Consider the following 23141-nt stretch of genomic DNA (forward strand, 5'->3'; position numbering starts at 1 on the left):
TATGGCTCTCTGCGCAAAGAAGGGTTTCCTGTGTTGTTCTCTCCTCTGAAATATCTGCTGGCTCATTTCTAGTCCATCCTCTGTGCTCTTCAGCTTGCTCTGAGAAAGCTGAGAACACTCTCAGTGGGATGAGCTCAAGGTGGGGAATGCACAGGAAGCAGAAATGAAGTTAGTGTCAAACTCCCTCTTGTACAAACAGAAACCAAAGTAAGTTGTGATGTTTTACCCAACTCTGTGATATTGTGAAAACTTATTTTGTCTACAGCCTTTTAACACTGCTGTGTCCCTCTCCTCTTTTCCAAATATTTGCCTTTTCTGAAAGGACTTCTCTCTCTCAAGCCTTAAAATTTGGTACCAAATGAGAAGGGGAAGATGGATGTTTTTAGCAAGACCAGTTTGTAGCAAGACCAGTTTAGCAAGACCCTGTTTGTAGCAAGACCAGTGTCTGTCATGCAGTGTTTGTTGTTCTTGTGGCTCTGTTGTGTCTCTGACGTGTTACACACCTTGCACCCATCAGAAGAAAATTGAAAAGGTTGAGGTTTTTTGTGCTAAGGGGAAAAGGAGAGAAGTTTTAGGGATGTGCTTCCCACCCCAGAGGTGGGATGGGCTATAACCGCTGTAAGCACAGTGTAACTGACCATGTCACTGCACCAGAATTTTGAATTCAGTTTAGATGTAATGTAATATAGTGTAATATAATATATAATAATATAGTTTAATAAAGTAATCAATTACCCTCCTGATATCAATGGAGTCCTCCTCGTCATTCCTCTCCTTCATTGGGGCGCCCTGAGTTCGATACCTGACCATCCTCTTAATGAAGAAATTTCCCCTAATAGTCAATCTAAGCCTCTCCTGACTCAGCTTGAGGCCATTTCCTCTCCTCCTGGAGATCACACTCTGTCTACCCTCACCGGCACCCCGTGTTCTCCGGACACTCAGCCCTGTCCGTGCCCGCAGCGCTGCTCCCTCGCACCCACCCTGGCTCGGGGAGGACAGCGGGGTGACAGGCCCCAGCCCATCCACAGTGCGAGCCCACTCGAGGATGGATCCACCACGAAGGGGTGCGCTGCGCCAGCCTGACCCGGAGGCGAGAACGTGGGGATACACCCTCCATGGCTGCGGATGGACCTGGAGATGTGTCCCTGCCACAAGCTGTCTTCCCCGGGACCATGCTGGAGGATTCCCCCGGCACTGGGTGTGCTGGAGCAGCAAACCGCCCCTGTCAGCGGGGCGGTGAGAGCTGGGTTCATGGCTGAGGTTTGGCTTGATGGAACCTGTGTCTGTTTCTGTGGTGGCTAAGGCTTGTCTGATGAGCACTGCTGATCTCTGCCACGTTTTTCATACTTGGACATGTGTGTAATGTTTTTGAGTGTCAAAGCAGACACATAGACCCAGTGAAAATTTATCACCTTGTCACTTTGCAAGGGATTTGATTGTTTATCAATTCTAAAGGGCTGCAGTGACTGCTGCTGTGGGAGCCTTTCAATCACAGGCAGCCTGATTTTGGATTCCTGTTGAAATAAATGTGTAAGCCACATCTGACAGAACCAGCTGCTTTCAGGGCACCCATAGCAAGCAGTAGAGATGTCCTGCTAGGTGGGGGAAGGGGACGTGGAGGGGCTCAGGGAGCATTGTATGATGCTGTGTTTTGGGCTCCAGTGAGCCAATTTGGACTGCAGATATTTTTAGCACCATTCTTCAGCAGGCAGCACTCTCTACAACTGCACATCAACACCATGCCTCTCCCTAGGTTGGTGTAGCTATGTTTCCACCTCCTGGCAGCTATGAGGAATAGCTGTGGAGAGACTGAGGAGAAATTTTCTTGTTTTTGCAAGGCACTAGAAGATGAAGTAAGAATTTTAAAGAGGCAGGTCTCTCGAGCTCAGGGGGATTTTTAACTCCTTGGCATTCAGTATTCTATGCTGTGTATAAGCATAGAAGCTGCTTCCAAATATCCTGCTTTGCTGCATATGAGTCCTTGAGCTGAAGGGTCATAAAAACAAGGTGCTTGCAGCAGGTCTGTAAGTAGTAAGACACCAGAGAGACACTTTACATTGAGGGAGGGAGCATCAGTGTATATCCATGGTAACCGGAGACACGAACACACCTAGTGAAATCCCAGCTCCAAATACCTGTGCATTCTGTCTATTAGGAAGATTAGTTGTTATAGGGGCACATTCTGTAATGGATAATCAAGACTAGGAATTCTGTGATGTGAGTAATAAGAAAATGCTAATTTTTTTTTGTCAAAAATGAGTGTTTTAGGTGGCTCAAAGAATCAAAGGAATTGGCAAAAGCAGGTTTAATATTAAAGTGAAAGCATGAGAAAATGCATTGGCAAGGCTCACTCTACTGCTTACTAGACAGTGAAAGCACAGAGAAAGATCATGCTGAAATGTAAAATCAATCAATCTAAAACTAAAATTAACCACAAATGATCTACATTGAGGCTGGGGAAGGAAAAACGGTAAAGATGGGAAAAGATAAGGATAGAAAGTAATCAGGAAAGTCCTCCTAATGTTCAGAGAGGTCTGCCTGGCCAAACTTAGGCCTGGACTTGGCCAACAGCTTAGGCCTAAACTCAGGTTGTTATTTGGGTAAGAAAAATAAGTTTTCAAAGCTGTTTGTTAAAAACCAAAAGCTTGCTGGACAGCACTAGCTCCTGGGAGCAGACAGTGTTTCTGATAAGCTCAGGAAAAGCTCAGCCCAGATGCAGCTCATCAAGGCCAAGGCTTAATGAGTATTTTTAAATCATAGTGTGGCCCGAGGACAGTGGGGGAGGCGTTCTGTGAGTGTCCTTCAGTAGTAAGAAAATACTAATTTTCCCAAATAGAAATCTCTTGCACAAGTCAGTATGACCTCTCCTTGTCCTTGACAAGGGTAGAGCCAGAGCTGGGTTTTCTTTCAGGACCAGCACAGAAATCTCTAGTGCCTGTTTCTTGTCCCATGCCAGGGCAATGCCATCTCCCTGTTTCGCAGGAAAGAATGACAGTTCTTTATCCATCTCAGAACTGCCCTGCATAAACAAGGAAAAGACAACTTTGAGTGGATTGTGCAGTACATGTTTCTAGAGCCTATTAAGAAATATAGGCTGTTAGTCCAAAGCTTCCAGATCAAAAGTAGTTTTTGGTGAAAATGCATTTTTAAGCTAACTGTCCAATTATGCATTCAGCCAGAATATGTTCCATATGTTCCTTATGCCCTTGTTAACTGCATTAAAACTACTTTGGAGGAGTTTTCCAGCACAGGTACATAACCCTGATGGAGTAGAGGTGCTGGACTCACTGAATCTGGACTTTGAGAGGGGATGCTTCCTTCATTGATCAGTTGCAGGTATCCTCCATTTAAACTGCCATCAGTTGTCAACAGGTCATCTTCTTTTACATGAGGAATTACCTTATTTGGAGAAGATCATCCTCTTCAAAGAGGTTTGTTGGAAGCCTGCATAGTTCAAAGTTGCCTCTAGTTTATCCCTTTGGATGCATTTTTAAAATCACTTTTTCCAGAGATACTTTCATTACAAAAGCCATAAACTAGCTCTGACCATGTGGAAGCAATGTGCAAAACTCAGGTTTCTAGTGGAGGAGACTTTGCAAAAAAGCCAATTAACTTTTCCTGCTGTGTCAGAGGGCTGTGAGTGCAGCAGCTCCAAGTGCACACATAAAGCTCTATACATTGTACCTCTATATAATGATTTTTAAAAATATGCATGTATGTAGAAATACATATAGGCATGGCCACAGCACAGACACTTCTAGGAAATTAAGACACATTTTTTCATGTTTTTTAAGTGAGCCCTTAGCTGTGCACAGACACAGCCATATGGCTGTAGCCTATGTATGTACATAGCCTAGACAGGCCTGAGGGCAGGGGTGACCAAAAGGCTGTGGCATGAATGCATTCAGCAGAGTCCTTTTGGTGGGAAGCTAGAGGCTTCCTGAGTCTCTGTCTGACACTTCTGCATTCTGTTTGCTATTTTTGTTTGGTTGGTTTTTTTGCATCTTACTTCCCTTTCTCTCATTTGTGTCGTGGTGCTGCACCTCAACGTTTCATGCAGAGCCTTTGGACATTGAATCAGGAGACAATGATGTGCATGTTCTCACAGCCCCAAGAAACTCTGGCCCCCTGTCCTCAGGAGCTTCCCCTCTGGGCTGTACTTTAAACCACTCTGGGAAGATGAGAAAATGAAGATCTTTTATCAGCAATACCTACAGTCCCAAGACAGCATTAACGTCTGTGGGATATTACCTGAATTTATACTGTGTTTTTCACCTGCAGACCACTGGAGTACAAAATATGGGGGGAAGTTTGCTTAGCAGAAACCTGAATAAGGACATGTTGTAGGACTCCTCCCAGCTACTCCACTCTCCTGCATCATCCTGCCTCCAACGGAACTTAAAATCTGCCAGAAGTGCTGGTAACCAGAAAAGAAATGAGGTGAGAAGTTTTACTGGAAACCACCAGGGAGAATTTTTCTACACCACGGACACAGAGCTACCTGCTCCTGAGAAAGGGAGTCTGTGACATCAAAGAAACCTACATGGTGAGGAAGGAAAAAGGACAAGCATCCCCTTTGGTGTATTATGCCACATCAAAAGAATGTAGGCAGTGATAAATGGCATCCTGACCCTGGTGTCATGACTTTACTTGGTATTTGGGAGGTGGGATGTGTACTTTTTTCAAATATAGAAGTGGGTTTCTATTTTAGGTACGTTTCATTACAAAACCAGTTTATTCCACTTAAGAAAAAAAAACCACAGAAAGGAAAATGAAAGAAAACTATTCCTCCTTTGCCGTATAAGGGCAGTATGTATTTCATATTTGTAAGTGTTGATCTAGCTGCTCTATAAACACAGGGGACAATTTTTTCCCTTCCTTAAATATATAAATAAGTAAAATACATATCTTCTTCTATGTGATGGCTCCAGTGAGGGTGGAGGATGTAGCTCCTTGAGGCTGGAGAAACTGTCTCCCAGCTGATTGGGGGTCCTGAGGCTTCTTGCAGGATCTTTACAGCTGTCCATGGAATGGGGAAGCTGTAGATTTCAGAGAAAATTATGTTCCCTGAAGTGTGAAGGAGAAGGAGCAGTGAAGAGCTGAAGGAGAGAGGTTGGGTAAGTCTCCCTGCTTAGCAATGCCTAAACCATGGTTAGTGATGCTAACATATACAGGTAGGACAGACTGACAGCTGAGGAAGGACTACCTGGGGTTTTATTTCTGCTGTACATCAGGTCTTATGCTATTTCTGTTCTTTTTAAAGCAGGAATTACTTGAGGTTTGTAGCTTCTTTGTGTGCAGTTTGGGATGTGTGGTGCAATTCCATCATGTTTGGCTGTGGAGTGGGAGGCCAGTACCCCGACTGAAAGATGGGGAGGAAACCTTCATCTGGGGAGCCTGAGATACATCCTGATGCTTACTACAGGAGTTAAACATTAACCTATAAACCATCTCCTCTCTGTTCATCTCTGCGTACTTGTATGGAAGACTTTTCCTCTGGTTATGCACAGTCCTGAAAGCAGTAATTACACTTGTGGGTTGCTAATTCCCAGGGTTTTTTTCTGGGTAATCAGCAGCAAAAAGCAGTAGGCCCACAAGGGGCAGGAGTTAACCAGTTAAGATTGTGAACATATGTGTGGTAGGTAGATTTGTCTGCTGCAGTACTGGGATTGAGCGAGAAGCTCCTGAGGTTAAAGACATACAAGTGATAAGGGGATTCTCTAGGGCCAGGAGTAGAAGTTGCTTAGCGTGGCCCTGCTGGCCCAGTGCAATCAGCTACAGTTAAAAAAAGAAATACATTTCCTTGAACTCTGCAAATGGTGATATAATTGCCTCTGGATATTTTAACATGGAAGTGTCAGGTTTTACAAGACTGCATTATCAGCAGGGCTTTCCCCCATCTGTTTGCTGACATTGGTGAGAGCCACAGACGGTTTATACCTGGGAAAGTCAAGGTGTTAGGTACAAGAACTGGTTTGGGTTTGGTGGGTTTGTTTTTTTGTTTTGGGTTTTTTTTTTTTTTTTTCCCTACATAAAATGGAAAATGTTAAGCAAATGTCTTCTCTCTTTCTGGAAGGAAGAGGATGAGCTGCCAGGGGTGATGTTCTCATTCATCCATAGCTCCTACTTCCCCTTCCCAACACTGGATTACTCCCTGAGGGACTGGCTGCAAGGCAGCTACAGGTGTGAGGAATATGCCTTAGCTTGTGCAATAATTTCATGGAAATAAACTATTTTGCAGATAAGCAGTGATAAAAAGGTAAACATATATTTGAGAAGAGGGGAGATGCCCAACTGCTTTCTGGAATTACAGCTGCTATGTACGACAAACTTTTTTCCCCTGCGGAAAAAATCCACACTTTGTAATGTTCGTATTACTCTAAATATTGGTATCTTGGTGAATTCAATAGATGACACAAATCTCTGTCTTGCTGTGGAGGAAATTTCAAAACTATTTACCTTTAGGTATATTTACCTAAACACTGTAATTTTACAGTTGTTTTGTAGAACTTGCTTGTGATTGTTTTGAGAGCTCATTCTATTAGGCTTATTATCTCTTCCAGAAAGCCATCCACCCTCTATTTCCCATTTTGCAGAGAAAGCTTTGTAGTTTGGAACTGAATGGAACTAGCTCACAAACTGGATGGACTAAATTTCAAATCATCTCTGGCTTCAACTGATGTCAGCAAGTGTGAGACAAACAGGGAGTCTGAGAAGAAAATGCACTGTGGAGGTTCTGATCCGTCAGTCCCTGACAGAGCTAACAGTCTTCTGCTGTGCTAGTACAGGAATACAGAGATCAGTTTTCAGGGTCAGGATATCTTCAAGAGAATAAAAATACCAGGAGGCTCTGAAGTCAAGGCAGAGGTCCATTACCCAGCAGCATTGTCAGGGGCCAGCCACAGATGGCTAAGGAAGATGGCTGAGAACAGAGAAAGAGCACAGCCTCTCCTCTCCCCTCCCCCCAGAGCCTTTCAGTTTCAGCTTTGGGAGTATCTACCTGCTGCCCTTTTTGATATGTTTTGTCTTCCACAGAAGGCATTCAAAGTCTTGGTATGTTTTGTTGCTTTATTTTCAGTGGAGGGACTTGAGGAATTCCCAGCAGAGGACCATTGGTAGGGAGAAATGGGAGCAGAAGAGCCTGACCTGCAGATGTTGAAAAAACAGCATTACCAGCATCTCTCACTTCAGAAAAGCTGCAGGCTTTTGAGTTGGGTGCTGTGAGGTCTTGGTGATGAGGTAGAAACATCAAATACTGCATAGAAGATGCTGCTGCTCCTCTGGCTGCCAAAATTGTGGGTTTGGATTTTAAATAACATAGCCTTGATTTGCAGAGCAGTTACTTTATCCTTATAAGAGAGTTGATACAGATGTGTGCCACTGCTTTCTTTTCGTGCCATCCCTTCCAGCCTTTCCTTTTCCAAAGACACACATCTTACACAGAACAGAGACCCTTCTGAGGCAAGGTCTTTTGTACCCTTTTGTACCCTAAAATGTGCTTTCACTTCAAAACAGAACCATATTTTGCTGCGGTAAACACGGAAATGGCTCTGTGACAGACTGGTTATCCTTTAAAAAGTTGTGGTGACAACTGATGCACTGATGGATACCTGACCTTTTCCTTTTTTCAGGTTGTGTTAGCAAATATTTAAATCATGTTGGACATTGCATGATTTTAGGTTGGTGGTTTGCATAGCTCAGGGCTTGTGGCTAGTGTGTGATGTGTAACAACAGACAGCTAAGGCTGTGACTTGTTCATCATGTCACAAAGCAGTTTGTTTCTCTCAATTTAACTCTGCCACATCCTCTTCAGGGCAGTGTACCACCAGAGGGTTTTTTTGACCCATCTAATTTGAGCAGGGGGAGGGAGGTAGAGGCTTTATCTGTCAGTAAGAAAAATCAGCTGCATGTTAAGGTCTCAGAAGCTACAACAAACAGAAATTAATGAACCATACAGCTGAACGCAGGGATGGAATCTCCTAAACTGAGATAGTTCCCAGTTTGCACTTACATCTGGGCCCTTAGTGAGGACTGAGAAGGAGGGGGGCTCCTGGTACATCCCTGCAGTTCCCTGTGTGCAGGAGCTGCCTCGGAATCAGCCCTCAGGACTGGGATCCCCGTGGGAGCGGCTGTGAGTGCTGAAGTCCCACCCCAGAAGGAGAATCGGAACACCAGAGCACGCTGGAACTGCTGCTGCTCCCCTCCCAGGCTCTGGGCTGAGGAGGGCTCCTCTTGAGCCTGTAAAGTGAGTGGATCTCCCCCAGCCTCAGCTCTCCTTGGGATGAATCCAAGCGGGCAGAGTGGCACACGTATCGCACGGTCTTGTGCCAGCCACCGCCATTGAGGCTGAGTAAAAAATTTAATTTATTTTCATGCAGCTGTTGAGGCATTTTAATTCCATCAAAGGCAATAACACAAGGTGAGCCACCAAGTATTCGTTTGCTACTTTTAAACGGGTTTGATTCATCTCTGCTTGGTTGATCCTTTATGGATTTTGAGAGTTCCTTCTCGCTCAGAGGCACAACTGTTCAAGGGCTGTGAATTTTAAAAATTGCAGATTAAATTCTGCATTTCACACATGAATATTTAAACAGAGTAATATACTCTCTTCTTTCTGTAAGGTCCCATTTTTAATCATTAATGCCTGTTCTTTTGAGCAAATAAACCGCATATATGAGATTTGAATGCATTTTTAAAAAAAGATACTTCTCTGGGACAAGTTCCAATATGACAATATTCTGTTATGAATATTTATGGACCCATCAAAATTGGTGAATACTGAATTTGCTGATAGAAATTGTGGAAGGTTTGTTGTTTTTTCTTTTACTTTCCTTTTGAAAGAGACTGAGAAATTCTTTGCAAATTGGGCCAAGTTCAGTACCTAAGTCTGGTCAAAATGTATATTTCAAATTTTTTTGGTTAAAAAAATCAGTTTTTAAATATTCAAACTGTTTTGATTGAAAGCAATTTTTGCATGCATAATGTATCCAAATTGCAAAGAAAAAAACATCCCAAAATTTCTGACAGCACTGAATAGAATGAAACAAAACCAAATATTTCCTTTATGGCAACGATTTTTGTGAATGAAAATGAAATTTGAGATGTTTTTAATGTAAGAGTTACATTGCTTGTTGCACATTAGTAGCAGAATATAGATCAATGTGGTTGTATTGGCATTTTTACCAGGTGGTAATGAAAGCTTTTCATCCAAATGCATCACAATTCTTTGTTAGAGTTGTAAGCAAAACAATTCTTTGAGGAAAACAAAGATTCTGTTGAATCTTGTTGAATTCTGTTGAGGGTGGTGAGGCACTGGAACAGAATGCCCAGAGAAGCTGTGGATGCCCCATCCCTGGAAGTGTTCAGGGTCAGATTGGATGGAGCTCTGAGCAACCTGGTCTGGTGGAAGTGCCCAAGGCAGGGGTTTGGAACTGGAAGACCTTTAAGGTCCCTTCCAACCCAAACGATTCTGTGATTCAGTGGCTTGGGCATGCACTTGCATCACCCTGTCTTAAGGAAAACACCATCTCTTGCATTTGGCTCGTGCCTGTGGCAGTGTTTGTTCTTCCTGTGCCACATGTGTGGCAGTGTTGTGGCTTCTCTCCTCTACACCAGGCATCCTCTCGTGGTTTGTGTCACATTTAAAATGAAATCTTTGACTTGGGAATGAAAACATCGTCATGTCGGTATTTCCCATGGGATGGGAGCACAATTTTCCGATCATCTCTAGCTGTGGGCGCCTGATTCAGAAAGTAAATTATTAAAGAGATAGAAATGGCAGCATTTATAAGACATGGTTTGTTAAAAGGTTCAGATAGTTGTAGAATAGCAGGAGTTACTAGAAGCCTCTTTACTTCACCCTGCCTATGAAAGCAAGAAACAAACTCATATGGTTTTGATCCCTTGCAATAGGAGGGCTGCTCTTTTTGTTCTGCTCCTAAAGGGGAGTTACTGTTCAAGAAATTAAAAGTATGCAAAGGCTAGGAATAATTTCTTTGCCAAACAGTTGATGAAGTCTAGATCCTGACTGGTACCAGAGATCCAGGATTTTAAAAAACTGCTTGTAAACAGTAGCTTGTTTGGGGGTCTGTTTGTTTGGTTGGTTGGTTTTTTTGGTTTGGAAAAGGAAAGATTTTTTTGTTTGTTTGTTTGTTTTGTGTTTTTTTTTTTTTGTCTTTATTTTTAATTTTTTTAAATTTTCAACTCTGTTTTTGCTTTACTTTCTTCACTGTAAGAGTGGCACTTGACATGGGGTCTTTTTTAGAACTCCTGCTTTCAAAGGAAGTGGGTTTCACTACATGTTCTCTTTGAAGGGATAAGCACAACCATTTGTGACTAAATGCCATTTTCTTTGCCTTCATTTTCTGCAGTGCTGATTCCTTCTGCTAAAGATGGCTCAGAAAGGAGCACTTCTGGCTCTGCTCCTTTTCTTGCCAGTCAATCTGGTTGAAGGTAAGTGAGAAAGATCCAAAACTACATGTAGCACTGTTTGGTACTCTGTATTTCCAACTTGCCAGGACACTGAAAGTCCATGGTACACCAGAACAAATTTTGCCTATTGTTTTGTGGGAATGGAAAGAGTAGTGTCACCTCAGCTGGCAAAATAATCGAGTGCCTTGCAGAATGGCACAGAATGATAAATCTGACAGGAATCCAAAACTGGTCATCTAAAGACACATCTGTTCAGCTGGGACAATGGCAGGAGAACTATGATTTCTGGAATAAAGGGATCCACATATGTCTCTTACTAAACTTCTGCTCCAAGTGATGTTGGTTTTAACTGTGCCACAGGTGTGTGTTCCACAGCTATCCTGGGTTTTTCTGGCACTTGAAGCAAGGCACCTAATTCAGGAACACAATAAATTTTTGAAAGTAGTTTCCTTTCTCTTAAGAATTTATTTTGCCCTCTCCATCAATTTTTCAAAGCCTATATTAAAGTGATAGAAATTTGTTGCCTAAAATAAAGGTGAGGGACTTGCAGCTTGTCAGCACCACCGTCCACAGCAAAAAGGCACCATCTCCACTGCACTTCCAAACTTCAGGAAGATGGATCTGGAAATTGAATACTAATATGTGCCTCAAGGCTGCCAGTACAGTCAGGAAGTATATTTTTAAGGGTGATGAAGCCAAGAGTTTCCTGTGCTTTTACAATGGCTGTAGCATCTTTGTAATGTCTTTTTTTCATCTTATGCAGCTCACAACAGGGTGAGTGTAGAGGCTGGCCATGAAGCTGTGCTGAATTGCCCCAACAACTCCAAGATGCCTTCGCTGCTGGTGACGTGGAGGAGGAATTGCAGAAATTGCTGCCACTTGTCCTATAGAAGGGATCACAATGAGACAAGCAGGCTGAACTGCAGTGAGAGGATCACGTGGAAATATTCACCTGTCAGCAACCCTGCGCTTCGTATTTACCCTGTGGACCTCGGGGATGAGGGAATTTATACCTGTGAATTTGCTAACACTGAAGGGAATTTTCATTTTCTCTTTTCTCTGACTGTGATAGGTAAGACTGCATCACTAAAATAAAAATTAAATTAGTCTATTTGTAACACAGGCAGGAACAAAAGAATATTAGGAAGCATAATGAATACATCAAATCACCTTTTTCATATAGTCAGGTAAATTATACCTAGGTTTCCATAAAAAAGAAGGGGAAGATTTTTTTGTTCTGGCTATATTAGTTAAGCCATCTCAATGTAACTAAAAATTATAAGAAATTAATTTTGCAACTCTGTAATTGCTATTTTTTTTCATTAGTTTGTTTTGGATTTGGGTTTTGGAGTACTTTTTGTTCTTCCCTGCAGAATCGTGCCTTTCTGATAAATGTTTAGGTGTTGTGTGAGCCTTTCCCTGTTTTGCCAAATGCAGAATATGAGTTGTTGGACTTCAACCAGAACAGTTTTGCCCAATTCCTCTTGTATCTCCCTGCTATCAGATTTTTGATTCTATACATCCAAACTCCTAAATATTGTATCTGAAGCTTCAGCAATCTGCCTTTTCATCAGTCAAGTTGTAAATTTTTATTTAATCACCCCTCTCTGGCATCCCACCTCCTGTTAATCTGTCATCACCTTTTGGCAAACAGGAAGAAGCACTACTTTAGATGGAGCCAGCTTGTTTTTGAGGTGTCCACCTTGAACTTTTTGATGTATTGTTTTTCCTTTAAGATGTGCTAATATTTCAAATTATTTTAAAATCTCACAAATTGGTCAAACAATCTAAAAAATACTGCCTGTTTGTCAGATTCTCAGTTGTTGATTTTATACTAAAAAATGAAATAGAAATATCAAATATGAATAGAAATAATGGTTGTGGCTGTTCAAAATTTCTGCTGCAGTCCCTCCTACGGTGACTCTGACCCATGACAAGAGCAGGGTGGCTGTGTGCCAGGCATCTGCAGGAAAGCCAGCTGCTGACATCTCCTGGATCCCTGCAAGCAAACACAGCTCTGAGGAAGAATTCCGTCACCCCAATGGAACAGTGACCAGAGTGAGCTACTTTGGCTGGGCTAACAGCTCATTTCCCTCTGTCACCTGCCTGGTCACCCACACAGCCACGAACCAGACTCTGGTCATGGACCTGAGATGTAAATAATGTTATTTTGTGATTGCTTTTCATTGTGTTTTGGGCTCCTCTCTGCTGTTCTGTACAGTTGTTCCCACTAAATGCCAGGGCTCTGGAACTAGGTTAGCGTGGTTATAAGTTGAATTCCTAGTGCATGTTGAGAGATAAATTAATGATTTTGAAACCAAATGCTTTGTGGCACTGTATGGAGAAGCTTTCGTTGTGTTTTTCTTTCAATTCCTGTTCTGTTTTACAAGAACTCCTTATTCTGCTTTCAGTGGGTTCACCCTGGCTGGCTGTCAGGCGCTCTCCAAGCTGCTCTATTGCTCCCTCCTCTTCAACAAGACAGGGACAAAAATACAATGGCCAGCTCGTGGGTCAAGGTGAAGACAGGGAGAGATTATTCACCAATTATTGTCACAGGCAAAAGAGACTTGAGAGAAAGTAATTTCTTGCTACTCAAATCAGAGGAGGATAGCAAGAATCAAGAAAGAATCTAAAAGCACCTTCCCCACAACATTTTGTCCAGCTTTTCCACAGTAGTGATGGTCTGGAGAAAATTTCCTTGGAGCGTGTCTGTCTGTGACTTGCAAGTGTTCCAAAGGTAGTAAAGGCTAAAATTCAGCTTCTCTGCCTCTGCTGGAAGTCTCCCACAGTAGGATTTGTAAGAACAGCTAAAAATGTGCTCATAGCACCAAAGTATCTCTACTAGTAGAGGTATGAAGAACAGAAATCAGTATAAAGCAGTCATTAATAACAGCATTTTGCAGGGATGGCTGCTCAGCTGTTCAGGGCTAGTAGTACTTGAAGGAAATGAGAATGTAAAGGCAGATGGGTTGAAAATGAAAATGTGTTTGTGCACACAAATGACTGGGAGTGTGAGGCAGCTTCTTATTGCTGGTTGGCATCCAGAGATCTCATCTGTTTCTCTCTGCTTTGTTTGGAAGCAGAGGATTAGCTTTTTCTTCCAGATAAGGTAGGCAGTTATGTCACAAATTCATGGATACTGACATCTGTCTCTGTAACTTGCTCTCTTTTCTCATTGCTCAGACACCTCCCATAGGCTTCTCTACATCCTGACAGGAGCAGCTGCAGGTGTTGTTGCTGTCACTTTATGCTTGATTTTCATGTGCAGAGGTGAGTCCTTTGAATCTGAAATTTATTACAATCCCATTGCTGACTATGTGCAGGCACAAGGACATGCACTTTATTGCTGAGACTGAGGTGGGAGGCAAGGGTTGAGGAAAATGTTCATATATGCACTGTCCTTTTGGAGAAGTCATAATAAAATAAGGGGCAGCAATTTAAAATAACTCTGGAGTTTTGAAAGAGCCATAGGAATTGTGATATTAATGCATTACAGACATGTCAGAGATTCATCCAGGATTAAAAGGGTTCTTTCTGAGAATAGGACAGGCTTTGAGTTTTCAGAATTTTTTTGTTGGTTCTGCATTTACTGGCACAGAATTCTATACTAAAGAATGACAGTTCATAAACTAGTGACTAAACACAAACAATCTCTCTTTCCATGAGCAGTGATAAGTTTTCCCTCGAGCAAGTGTAAGAATAGGCCAAATGTACATAGTTTGATATCTTTCAGGTAATTGTGCATTGGGCATATTAGATAGCTGATTTGTTCCATTTCTCATACTAAATGCAAAACACAGCTACTAAGAAGAAAATCAACCCCAGTAGAAACCAGGGCACCCAGCATGACCAAAAGTTTCAATGAAGGGAAAAATAAAACAAGAGCATGTTAAAGAGCAGGATGTAAAAAACCCCAAAACTTAATATATGAGGGTAACTGTATTTTGAAGGAAGTCTTTCAAGAGCTGGGGGCAGCTAGAGGAGAACCCCAGCTATAACAGCTGTGTACCCTGCACCATCAAGCCACTCTAACTTCCTGACATCCTACTTTCAGCTTGCTGGCTACGTAAACGGGCACAGGGCCCAGCAGAACACTTCACAGTAAGTGGGCTTTGTATGTGTGTGCTTTGTAGGTTTTGGTGTATTCTTCACTAAAACTTGTAATTTCTTTGCAAATGTGTCTGCTCTGACAAACCTCCCATATACCTCTGTGAGCACTTGGAGGGAGGGATGAGGAACACATGATCTGTGAGAATGTCTGTTGTTTGGATGGCCCTATCTTCATGTATAATCAGAGTATTTGAGCAATTGCTTAAGCACTGGATAGAGAGGGGTGCAGTGCATTTCCTGTCTATACGTCACATTTGCAATGCTGAGTTTTAACTCTCCCAAAAGGCAGTATTTTCATATTTCTGCTTCACAGAGAAGTCTTTACTCAGATCTTTTATTTAAGAATGTGTATTCATAATGGCAGAAGCCTGCCTGATTAAAGATTGGATGGAACTAGACATGCCTCTTACATTGAGGGAAAAAGGTCCACTTTGTTTCACTGTGTTAGAGACAAACACAGCTATGAAACTTTTATTTTTATGTGGCAGTTCATAGACTTGTAAGCCAGGAAACACCAGGGATAAATCTGCCACCACAACTTTTACTCACTCACTAATTCCAGTGTGTCGTGATATATATTTAACAAAATGAAAATGTGCTGCTTTTGCTCAGTGTTTCTGCCTCACTTAATGCACATGGAAAGACCAATTATTTCCTATTTTGTTTTCTGCTCATGATTTAATTAATGGTCGTGTGCCTTGTTGGTTGCAAACCAGTCAGAGTGCTCTGAAGTTAGAATGATTCATTTCCTGATATGCTCTTGTGTGGCATTCAGGACAATTTCATCGATGAGAGGGGGAGTTGCAGAGATCAGAGGCTTCCAGTGATTTGAGGAGCCTAAATTGGATTGTTTGTGGTCTGTCTGCTTTGTTTTCAGAGAAGCCAGCATTGTTCATTTTAATCTATTTTGCTGTAGATACCAATATTTCAAAATTTTTTTTGAAAAGACAATATTAAGGAAAAAAACAATATTAAGAGAAAAATGTCTTGGCTGTCTTGTTGAGGCTTTGTGAAGGCTGTTCTTGCATCTGTCTGCCAGTTCATGTTTCGCCCTCTGTGCTCTACCCTTTTGCTCAGAGAGCTCAGAGAAATCATTTCCCATTTCTTTTTCACCGGTAATGTTACCTACCACGTGTCTTCTGCTCTTTGCTTTTAGTTTGGGATCTATAGGAATGACGATCACACAAAATTCTACAATGTAATACATGGTACATGTTTTTCTTCCTGTTGCAGACTAGAGCCTGGAAGTTCCCATCTTCACGTGCAAGAAGAACAGCAGCCAAGCCTCCTGCCTTTCCAGAGAGCACCTATGTGAATTACAACCCAAGATCTGTTTATGTATGCTTATAAGAGTGTAGGCACAAGTAGCCAGCTCAGCTACTAATGATACTCGGCTACTCAAACTTGTACTTCAACTTTTAAGCCTCAGACCTTACCCCCAAAGACCTTTGTCTTTCCTGACCTGACGATGGTGGGGCAGAAAGGCCTGTTCTAGTAAGTTATTTTCTCTTTCTCTAAATATCAGTACAGCTCTAGAGAAAGTTGGAAATTTTAAAGATTGAATTAGGGAAATACCTTAATTTTTTTTAGAAAATGGACTCTGATATATGTGCTGCCTTTCCTCAAAACAATAATGGACATATTTCTGTGCCAGAGTAAAAGACTGCTGGTGAAAATGTAGCACTTTTCTTTCAGTTTTGACAACTGGATTCTCTTTAATTCTGTGTTGGAAACTAGACAGTGACATGGGAGACCTCAAAACACAGAAGATCAAAGCAATACATGTAACAGAAATGTAGAAATAAGAGAGTTTTAGGATTTTTTGGTTGTTTTGTTTTCTGGTTGCAATGACAGATGATGATCTCGTATTTGACATCTTTGTATTTTTAACATATTTCTTTTTCAATTAATCTTTCTGTTTGGATCAATAATTGATGGAAAATAAAACTAATTTGATATTATACTGGATATGGAAATAAGAAACAGCAATGGACAATTTTAGACACTCTTTAATGTAAATATGCGAATATTTACCTCAAGGATTTCTGTGGTTGTTTGGGAAAATGTTTTTTGACCAGTTTCTGAGAAGCTGAGATCGCATCATGGTTTTACTGCGAAGTGTTAAGTTGTATAAAGTACAGGTGGTGTGCTTGTTTAGAACAGAGGAAACAAAGACAACCCTAACCGCACCATTTATTTCTTCTCATCTTATGTCCCCAGGCTAAAAAACCTCCCCAGAGTGGTTGTTAACTTCAGTTTTCATTGGTCAGGTCTGTCAGAGCTTCCAAACACTAATGCAGCAGTAACTGAAATGTGTGTTTTGAAGAGCCTTTTCCTGCTTGCTTCTGCAGGGTCGTCTCTGTTCCGTCAGCATTCTTTGGTATGAGCATCTCCCAGTGCCTTTTAATTGCACTTTATCACTTCTAAATAGACATGAATGTCTGCTGACATCACTCCAGCCTTTCATTTTAGTCAGAAAGGCATAAAGAATGAGTCTCTGCCTTAAGGAAAAGGACCTACAGAGGCCATGCTGGTTTCCAGGCTTGGTGCACAATGAAGCCTCTCCTGTGGTGTTGAATGTCAGTGATGGTTTGCTCTCACTCTGGTGTGCGGTATCATCATACCTTCTGTAGGAAGGGAGAGGCCCTTTTCATGTGTAAAACCTCTGGGAGAAATAAGTGATAGCTTGGAAGTAGTGCAAATAGGTTTGAAATGATGTTAGATAGAAAAAGTGTTTTGTAGCTATAGTGAAATCTGCAGCAGTGCCCTAGACCAAGGTGCTGTCGAGGGGTCATTTGTGACTTGAAGCTTCTGAAATAGAGGGAAGATCTCTTGTTGCTGAAGGAACTGCCCAGTCAGGTCTAAACCTGTGTTCCTGGGCTGGTGTTTTCTCAGTGTGGTAAATAAATATGGATTGTTTTTGTGGACAGCTACAGCAATCTGTGCCTTTTTCAGAAGCTGGATCATTGCAGCCACACCCAAGGATTACAGGGCAGTTAAAATTAAGAGAGTTAGGCTGTGGAGCAGCCTGCTTCTGGGAATCACAGTGCATGTGTGCTGTGATCATTAGGGTGTAATGCAATTTTTCCTTAATTCCTTTCCCCCAAGTGAGATGTTGAAGGGTGAGATCTAATAGAGACAGAAAAGATAGAACCTAGACAGGGAGATGATGGTGTGTGGGGAGAAAGCTCTCTGAAGCTATCTGTGATAATTTGTCCTGGCTGAAAACTATGGTTTTTGCACTCATATCTTTATTTTCACCTTTAATGTGTATTTGGTTGAATTGGCCTTGCAAGTCACCTGCAATGTGTAACAGCAGTTGTGTTAATGTAGAAATTCTGAGCAGACTTAGTGCTGAAATGAGGTGCTCTGGCAATGACATGGGCTATCCTGGAATAAAATTGGCCCTTATGCTTTTTAGGCTTGTTGTGTATGATTAATAAAAGTTTTCAGGCCAAAGAGAATAATGTGGCTATGGGGGTGGTTGTAAGAAAGGCTGGGACATCAATAAAGCTTTTATAGGTAGTTTCACTGTTGGTTACGACGGGTAAAGGGCAGGGTTTCATCATATGTGGAGCTCCTGGCATGGGCTTTGGTGGCTTCCTCTCTGCCTGCCATGACCACAGCCATGTGTGCCATGCTTCTTGGGCTGATGAGCTGATCTGTTGAGTATTTGAGAATGAGAAATAAATCACTTAAATATTTTCTGTCATGCTGCTTTTGTATTGGATAGGCAGCTTGGTGTAACCCAAAGAACAACTCAAAATGTGTGTTTGGTGACTTATAACAATTTGGTCTCAAAATAAGCAACTTGAAAGGTTTTTATATTTATCATGATTTTTCCCCCCCATTCATTATGAGTACATTCTTGGTGACCCTATACTCTTTATTTGCACTGAAGGAAAATTGAATCAAGGCAGATATTTTAGACTGCCAAAATGTGTAGGAAAATGCTGACTGTTGAATAATCATTGTGAGAGAGCTACTAAAAAGTGATAGGAATTGGAGTGAACTATTTGCACATTGTCACAAGAAAAAAATTTAAAAAAAAGCCTGGGAGCGTGACACTGCTGTTTCAGATTGACTATTTAGTGAAATGCACAGTTGACTGAATGTCACTTGAGCTTTTTAGCACCAGATGTGATTATAGATGAAAATGCTCCTGTTTATTGTGTGGATTTTCACTCACATTGTTCATAGGACACTCTTTGTAATAATGATGATGTCTGCTTTCTGATTAATCTATGAACAATTTGTTTTCTGGAAATAGCAGGTGTTGTGATGACTCTTTCTCTTCACCGAATATGGAAGAAATGGTGACAAAGCATTACATTTAGAGACTCATAAATTGGAATGTGATTGTTCAGATTATGAACAATATTTGTTTCAAATCACAAATTTCAACACCAGGATTGTAGGAAAATTGTTTACCTTCTTCATTTCAGACTTTGGAAATGGAGCAGATGTCCAAAGGGTATTTGCCAGTTCAGTGAAGAGCTCAATTTTCCTAAGTTTGAAGTTGCAGCTATAAGTTTTGTCTAACCTTCCTGGCATCAATTTGTCTCAGCTTTTCCTCTCTGATGAGAAAATAATGCTTTCCTTGGTTCTCCTCTAGTAACTGTAACACCTGTGATGTCTTTGTGACCCGCTCTTTCTGACTTTGTGAAGTCTTTGCTATTAATGATAACTTGTCAGCTCCTTGATTTTATGTCCATAGTCTGTATACACCTGTCATGTGCTGGAGGCAATGAAGAGCTCAGGAATTAACGAAGTGGGACTTTTTCTACATTTCCTATCACCTCTCTGTTCTGCTGTAGTTTGTACTTGTACTCTTAATGATGCTTCTTTAAGCAAGTACCTACTTTTCTGTTTTTCCTTCCCAATCTTTTCATGCACTAGTTTTCTCAGTTTATTGATTTTCATGTTCTCTAAGTATTTTATTATCTAGTTTTATTTCTTTCTCTTTCTGGCATCAAATACCATTTTATTCTTCATTCGTTTGTTGCCTTTTGTATATGTGTAACGAGAGGTTTCAAATAGTGACTTGTTTTTGAATTTTTTAGTGCTTTTCACTGAACTTCTACATAGAGGTATACTACCACAGGTCTCCTTTAATTTTTTTTCCCATTGCATTGTAGGAAATTCATCACTCTTGATGAGAAACATCTTCTGTTCTTAGACTTCTGTGAATCTAAGCTCACTTACCAAATCCAAATGCATAACATGTAGCATTTTATTTGTTCTTGGCTCACATCTGTCTAGCAGAATCATAGAATTGTTAAGGTTGGAAATAACTTCTGAGATCATCAAGTCCAACCATTAACCCAGCACCATCGTGGTCACAACTAAACTGTGCTCCCCTGGGACAGATTTACATGTTTTTGAACACATCCAGAGATGGTGATTTCACCACTTCCCTGGGCAGCCTGCTACAATGCCTGACCAGCTTCTCAATGAAGAAACTTATCTGAGTATTTCATACACTCTGCAGCACCCATGAGGAAGAGGAGTGAGAAAAATGTGAGAGGAACAGCCCTGCAAACACCAAGGTCAGTGGAGGAGTGCAGGAGGTGCTCCAGGTACCAAAGCTGGGAATCCCCTGCAGCCCATAGTGAGACCATGGTGAGGCAGCTGTGCCCCAGCAGCCCATGGGAGTCCCTGGAGGAGCAGATTTCCACCTGCTGCTCATAAGGATCCCATCCTGGAGTACACTTCTGGCAGAAGCTGTGACCCTGGAAAGGGATCCGTGCAGGAATGGGTTTTCTGGCAGAAATCACACTGGAGCAGTCTGTTCCTGAAGGACTGTATCCCATGAAAAGGACCCACACTGGAGCCGTTTGTGAAGGACTCTACCCCATAGTAAGGAACTTGCTGGAACAGAGGAACTGTGTGAAGAAGGAGAAGTGGAGGTGAAGAGGTATGAACTGACCCCCAAACCCCATTCCCCACCCCACTGCACGGCTGAGGAATATGAGGTAAACCTGTGAAGGGAGTGAGAGCAAAGGTGGTTTCAGTTCTGTTTATTTATCATTATCCTACTCTGTTATTAATTGCTAAGAAAAGAAATCAATTTCCCCAAGTCAAGTCTGCTTTGCCCATGACACTAACCAGTGATCTTCCTGTTCTTATCTTGACTCATGAACTTTTCCATCATATTTTCTCCCCGTCTTGTGCTGAGGAGGGGGAGTGAGAGAGTGTCTGGCTGGGCACTGTCAGGTGGCAGCCAGCCAAGGTCAGTGCACCAGGCAAGGCTTAGTCACCAGCAGAGCTATAACAGGAAAGAGGATGCTGCAAACTTTGTATTCTACATTATTAAGGCATTTTTATGCCTGTGGTGCCTCTCTAGGTCTTCTGACTTTAATCTCATCACTGTGTACTGAGCACTGAAAATTTCATTTCCACTCATTCTATTCTCTCAGCTGTCAATAAGTACTGCTGAGCAAACAAGGCTAAGTGCTTTTGGGATTGATTTTTGTCTCACTTCTGCCACAGTCCAACAGCATTTATATTGTCATATCATAATGTTCATATCTAGCTGTGCTTACATTTTAGATTTCCATGTGTGCATCTGAAAAAGAAACCATGGACAGCCCCCCTGAAATAATTTCTGTACTAGATTTATGATCTCTGAAGGGTAAAATCCCCTCTTCTGTGCAAAACATGTGGCCATATGCTGCAGAACAACGTGCTTAGTACATGAATGTCTTGTAACTCACTCCATCTCATGTGAGAGGAGTGTTGTGTGGAACAAACAGACGAGCAAGCCAGCTACTGAAAAGCTCTGGTCTGGCTGCTTGTCTTTTTGTGCAACTTGCTTGAAATATTCAAATCAGGAAGATTGGAATCCAACACCACCAGTCAGTGTATTGTTAGGGCTGCCTCCTTAATCAGGCAAGTTATGCCTGCAAAGCTCTGATATCTTCAGAACTGCCTGCCTCCAGGTCTGAATATCTACCAGCTACACTTGGTATCACATCCTTCATCATTGCCATTCTTGTGTAATCAACAGTGGCTGCCAATTTCATGCTGCTATAGATAGCAAAAATAAAAATGTACACCTATATGCAAACATCTTGATTCATAGGTACATTGCTGTGTCTGTGTGAAACTGTGAATATACACAGGAAAAGTTACAGGGTTTTTTCCTTGAGAAATTAATTTCTTAATAATTTCCCATCAACAGAACATCTCATTATGTATAAATGTTGTGAAAGACCTTATAAGACAGATAGACACACGAGGGATAAAATGAAAAGTTGCTGTGGAAACCATAACCTAAAATAAATCTTTCTTCTGTGCACTCAAAATCCCAGTCTTTGTCTTCTATTAGAATATTGTTTGCATATCATTTCCCTCTTTTAGAAAGAATCTGAATTTCTGATACACAAATGGAAATGCCATCTTGACAGTGACTGTAAAGTGCATCTCAGACTAATGGAATTTTTTTTTCTCTCCTGTGAGTATTTTAAGCCTTTCTCTTTTCTTGGTATCAGTCTGGTGTAAGGCAGAAAAAAATGTAATCCCTGTTGTCAGTACTGCCCACATCTGACCAGCTGCAGCAGTTTTGAACTGATGATATTAATGCCTTAATTGGACCTAATTTTGGTTTAGGAGACAGCTTGGGGTAGGCTATAGAGGAGAGAATAAGAAACACATAGAAGATACTAAGGCACAGGGGAAATGTTTGGCTAAACACAAAACATTCTTTAGCTCTCAGCTTGCAGCTGTCATCATCCCTCTATAGCACATTCTTAGAAAAATACATTTCAAACAGAGCCTGTCAAATGAGCAAAAAGAGATTTGAGCACTGGTATGGAGAGGCTGGATCACGTTCTGTCCTTGGGACTCTCCTGTAGCTGTTGTTCTCAGCAGTCATCTGTTGGCAGATGCATTCCCAGAGTGCTAGCCTGGGTCAGGAAGGTGCTTTTGAAAAGAAGCTCCCGGTGGTCCCGTGCTCACCGTGCGGGGTTGGTATTGTCCAGCAGCCTTGCAGCACACAGCAAACGCTGCATCTTTTCTGCTGCACCCCAGGGCTCCACCTAACGCTCTCCAGCTGCTCACGGGTGTTCAGCTCACAGGATCAGACCAGAGCTAGCCCAAAATAAAATCCCCCACCTCGTGCTGTGCTCTGTCAAATCACTCCTGCTGAGCTACGCAGCTGATGAGATAAACTTAGCTTTTGTTAAACAAGCTCTTCCTGCAGTGTGGTTTTTCTTTTTAATCTGTTTTGTATGCAAGAAATAACTTCAGCATCAGCTCCAACAAGGCACTGAAAAATACCAATTTGCAGTGCTCACGTACTGAAGACCTTTTTTGATTACACAAAGGATGTGTGTGGAAAAGATGAGGCCAACTATTGAGTGTGATTCTCTGCTCTGATTCTCAGTCTAGTAAAAAGCATTGGGTACTGATTCTTGACCTGCTAAAACTGGATTGCTTGGCAAGAAAACATAGCAGACACGGCTTCATGCAGGCATTATTGCTGGCTAAGCCTCATGTTTTCTTCACAAATGCTGAAATACCACAAAGAATGATTTAAGATCAGTCTGCACAATGATTTGCAAATGCATTAGTCCTGTTTCCCTTATTCAGTAGTTACA

The 23141-nt window shown here is 41.7% G+C and overlaps 1 protein-coding gene across 5 annotated transcripts; it reads left to right on the forward strand.

Moving 5' to 3' along the window:
* Window positions 1-4051: 4051 nt before the first annotated feature.
* LOC119708688 (cell surface glycoprotein CD200 receptor 1-B-like) lies at window positions 4052-21829 on the forward strand. Of its 5 annotated transcripts, none has more exons than XR_005259150.1 (7): window positions 7735-8419; window positions 10371-10452; window positions 11195-11503; window positions 12338-12586; window positions 13615-14532; window positions 15775-16035; window positions 19680-21829. XR_005259150.1 is itself a non-coding variant. In XM_038155361.1 (7 exons), exons 2-7 carry the CDS (start codon window positions 10392-10394, stop codon window positions 15889-15891), a joined length of 870 nt encoding a protein of 289 aa, XP_038011289.1. In that variant the 5' UTR covers window positions 7735-8419; window positions 10371-10391; the 3' UTR covers window positions 15892-21829. The 5 variants fall into 5 exon arrangements, 1 of the variants encoding a protein (XP_038011289.1); XR_005259146.1 differs by having other exon boundaries at window positions 7735-8245; window positions 8379-8419; window positions 15775-21829; XM_038155361.1 differs by having other exon boundaries at window positions 13615-13701; window positions 14486-14532; window positions 15775-21829.
* The last annotated feature ends 1312 nt before the right edge of the window (window positions 21830-23141 follow it).

Source organism: Motacilla alba, chromosome 1 (genome assembly GCF_015832195.1).
Source record: "Motacilla alba alba isolate MOTALB_02 chromosome 1, Motacilla_alba_V1.0_pri, whole genome shotgun sequence".
Lineage (NCBI taxonomy): Eukaryota > Metazoa > Chordata > Aves > Passeriformes > Motacillidae > Motacilla > Motacilla alba.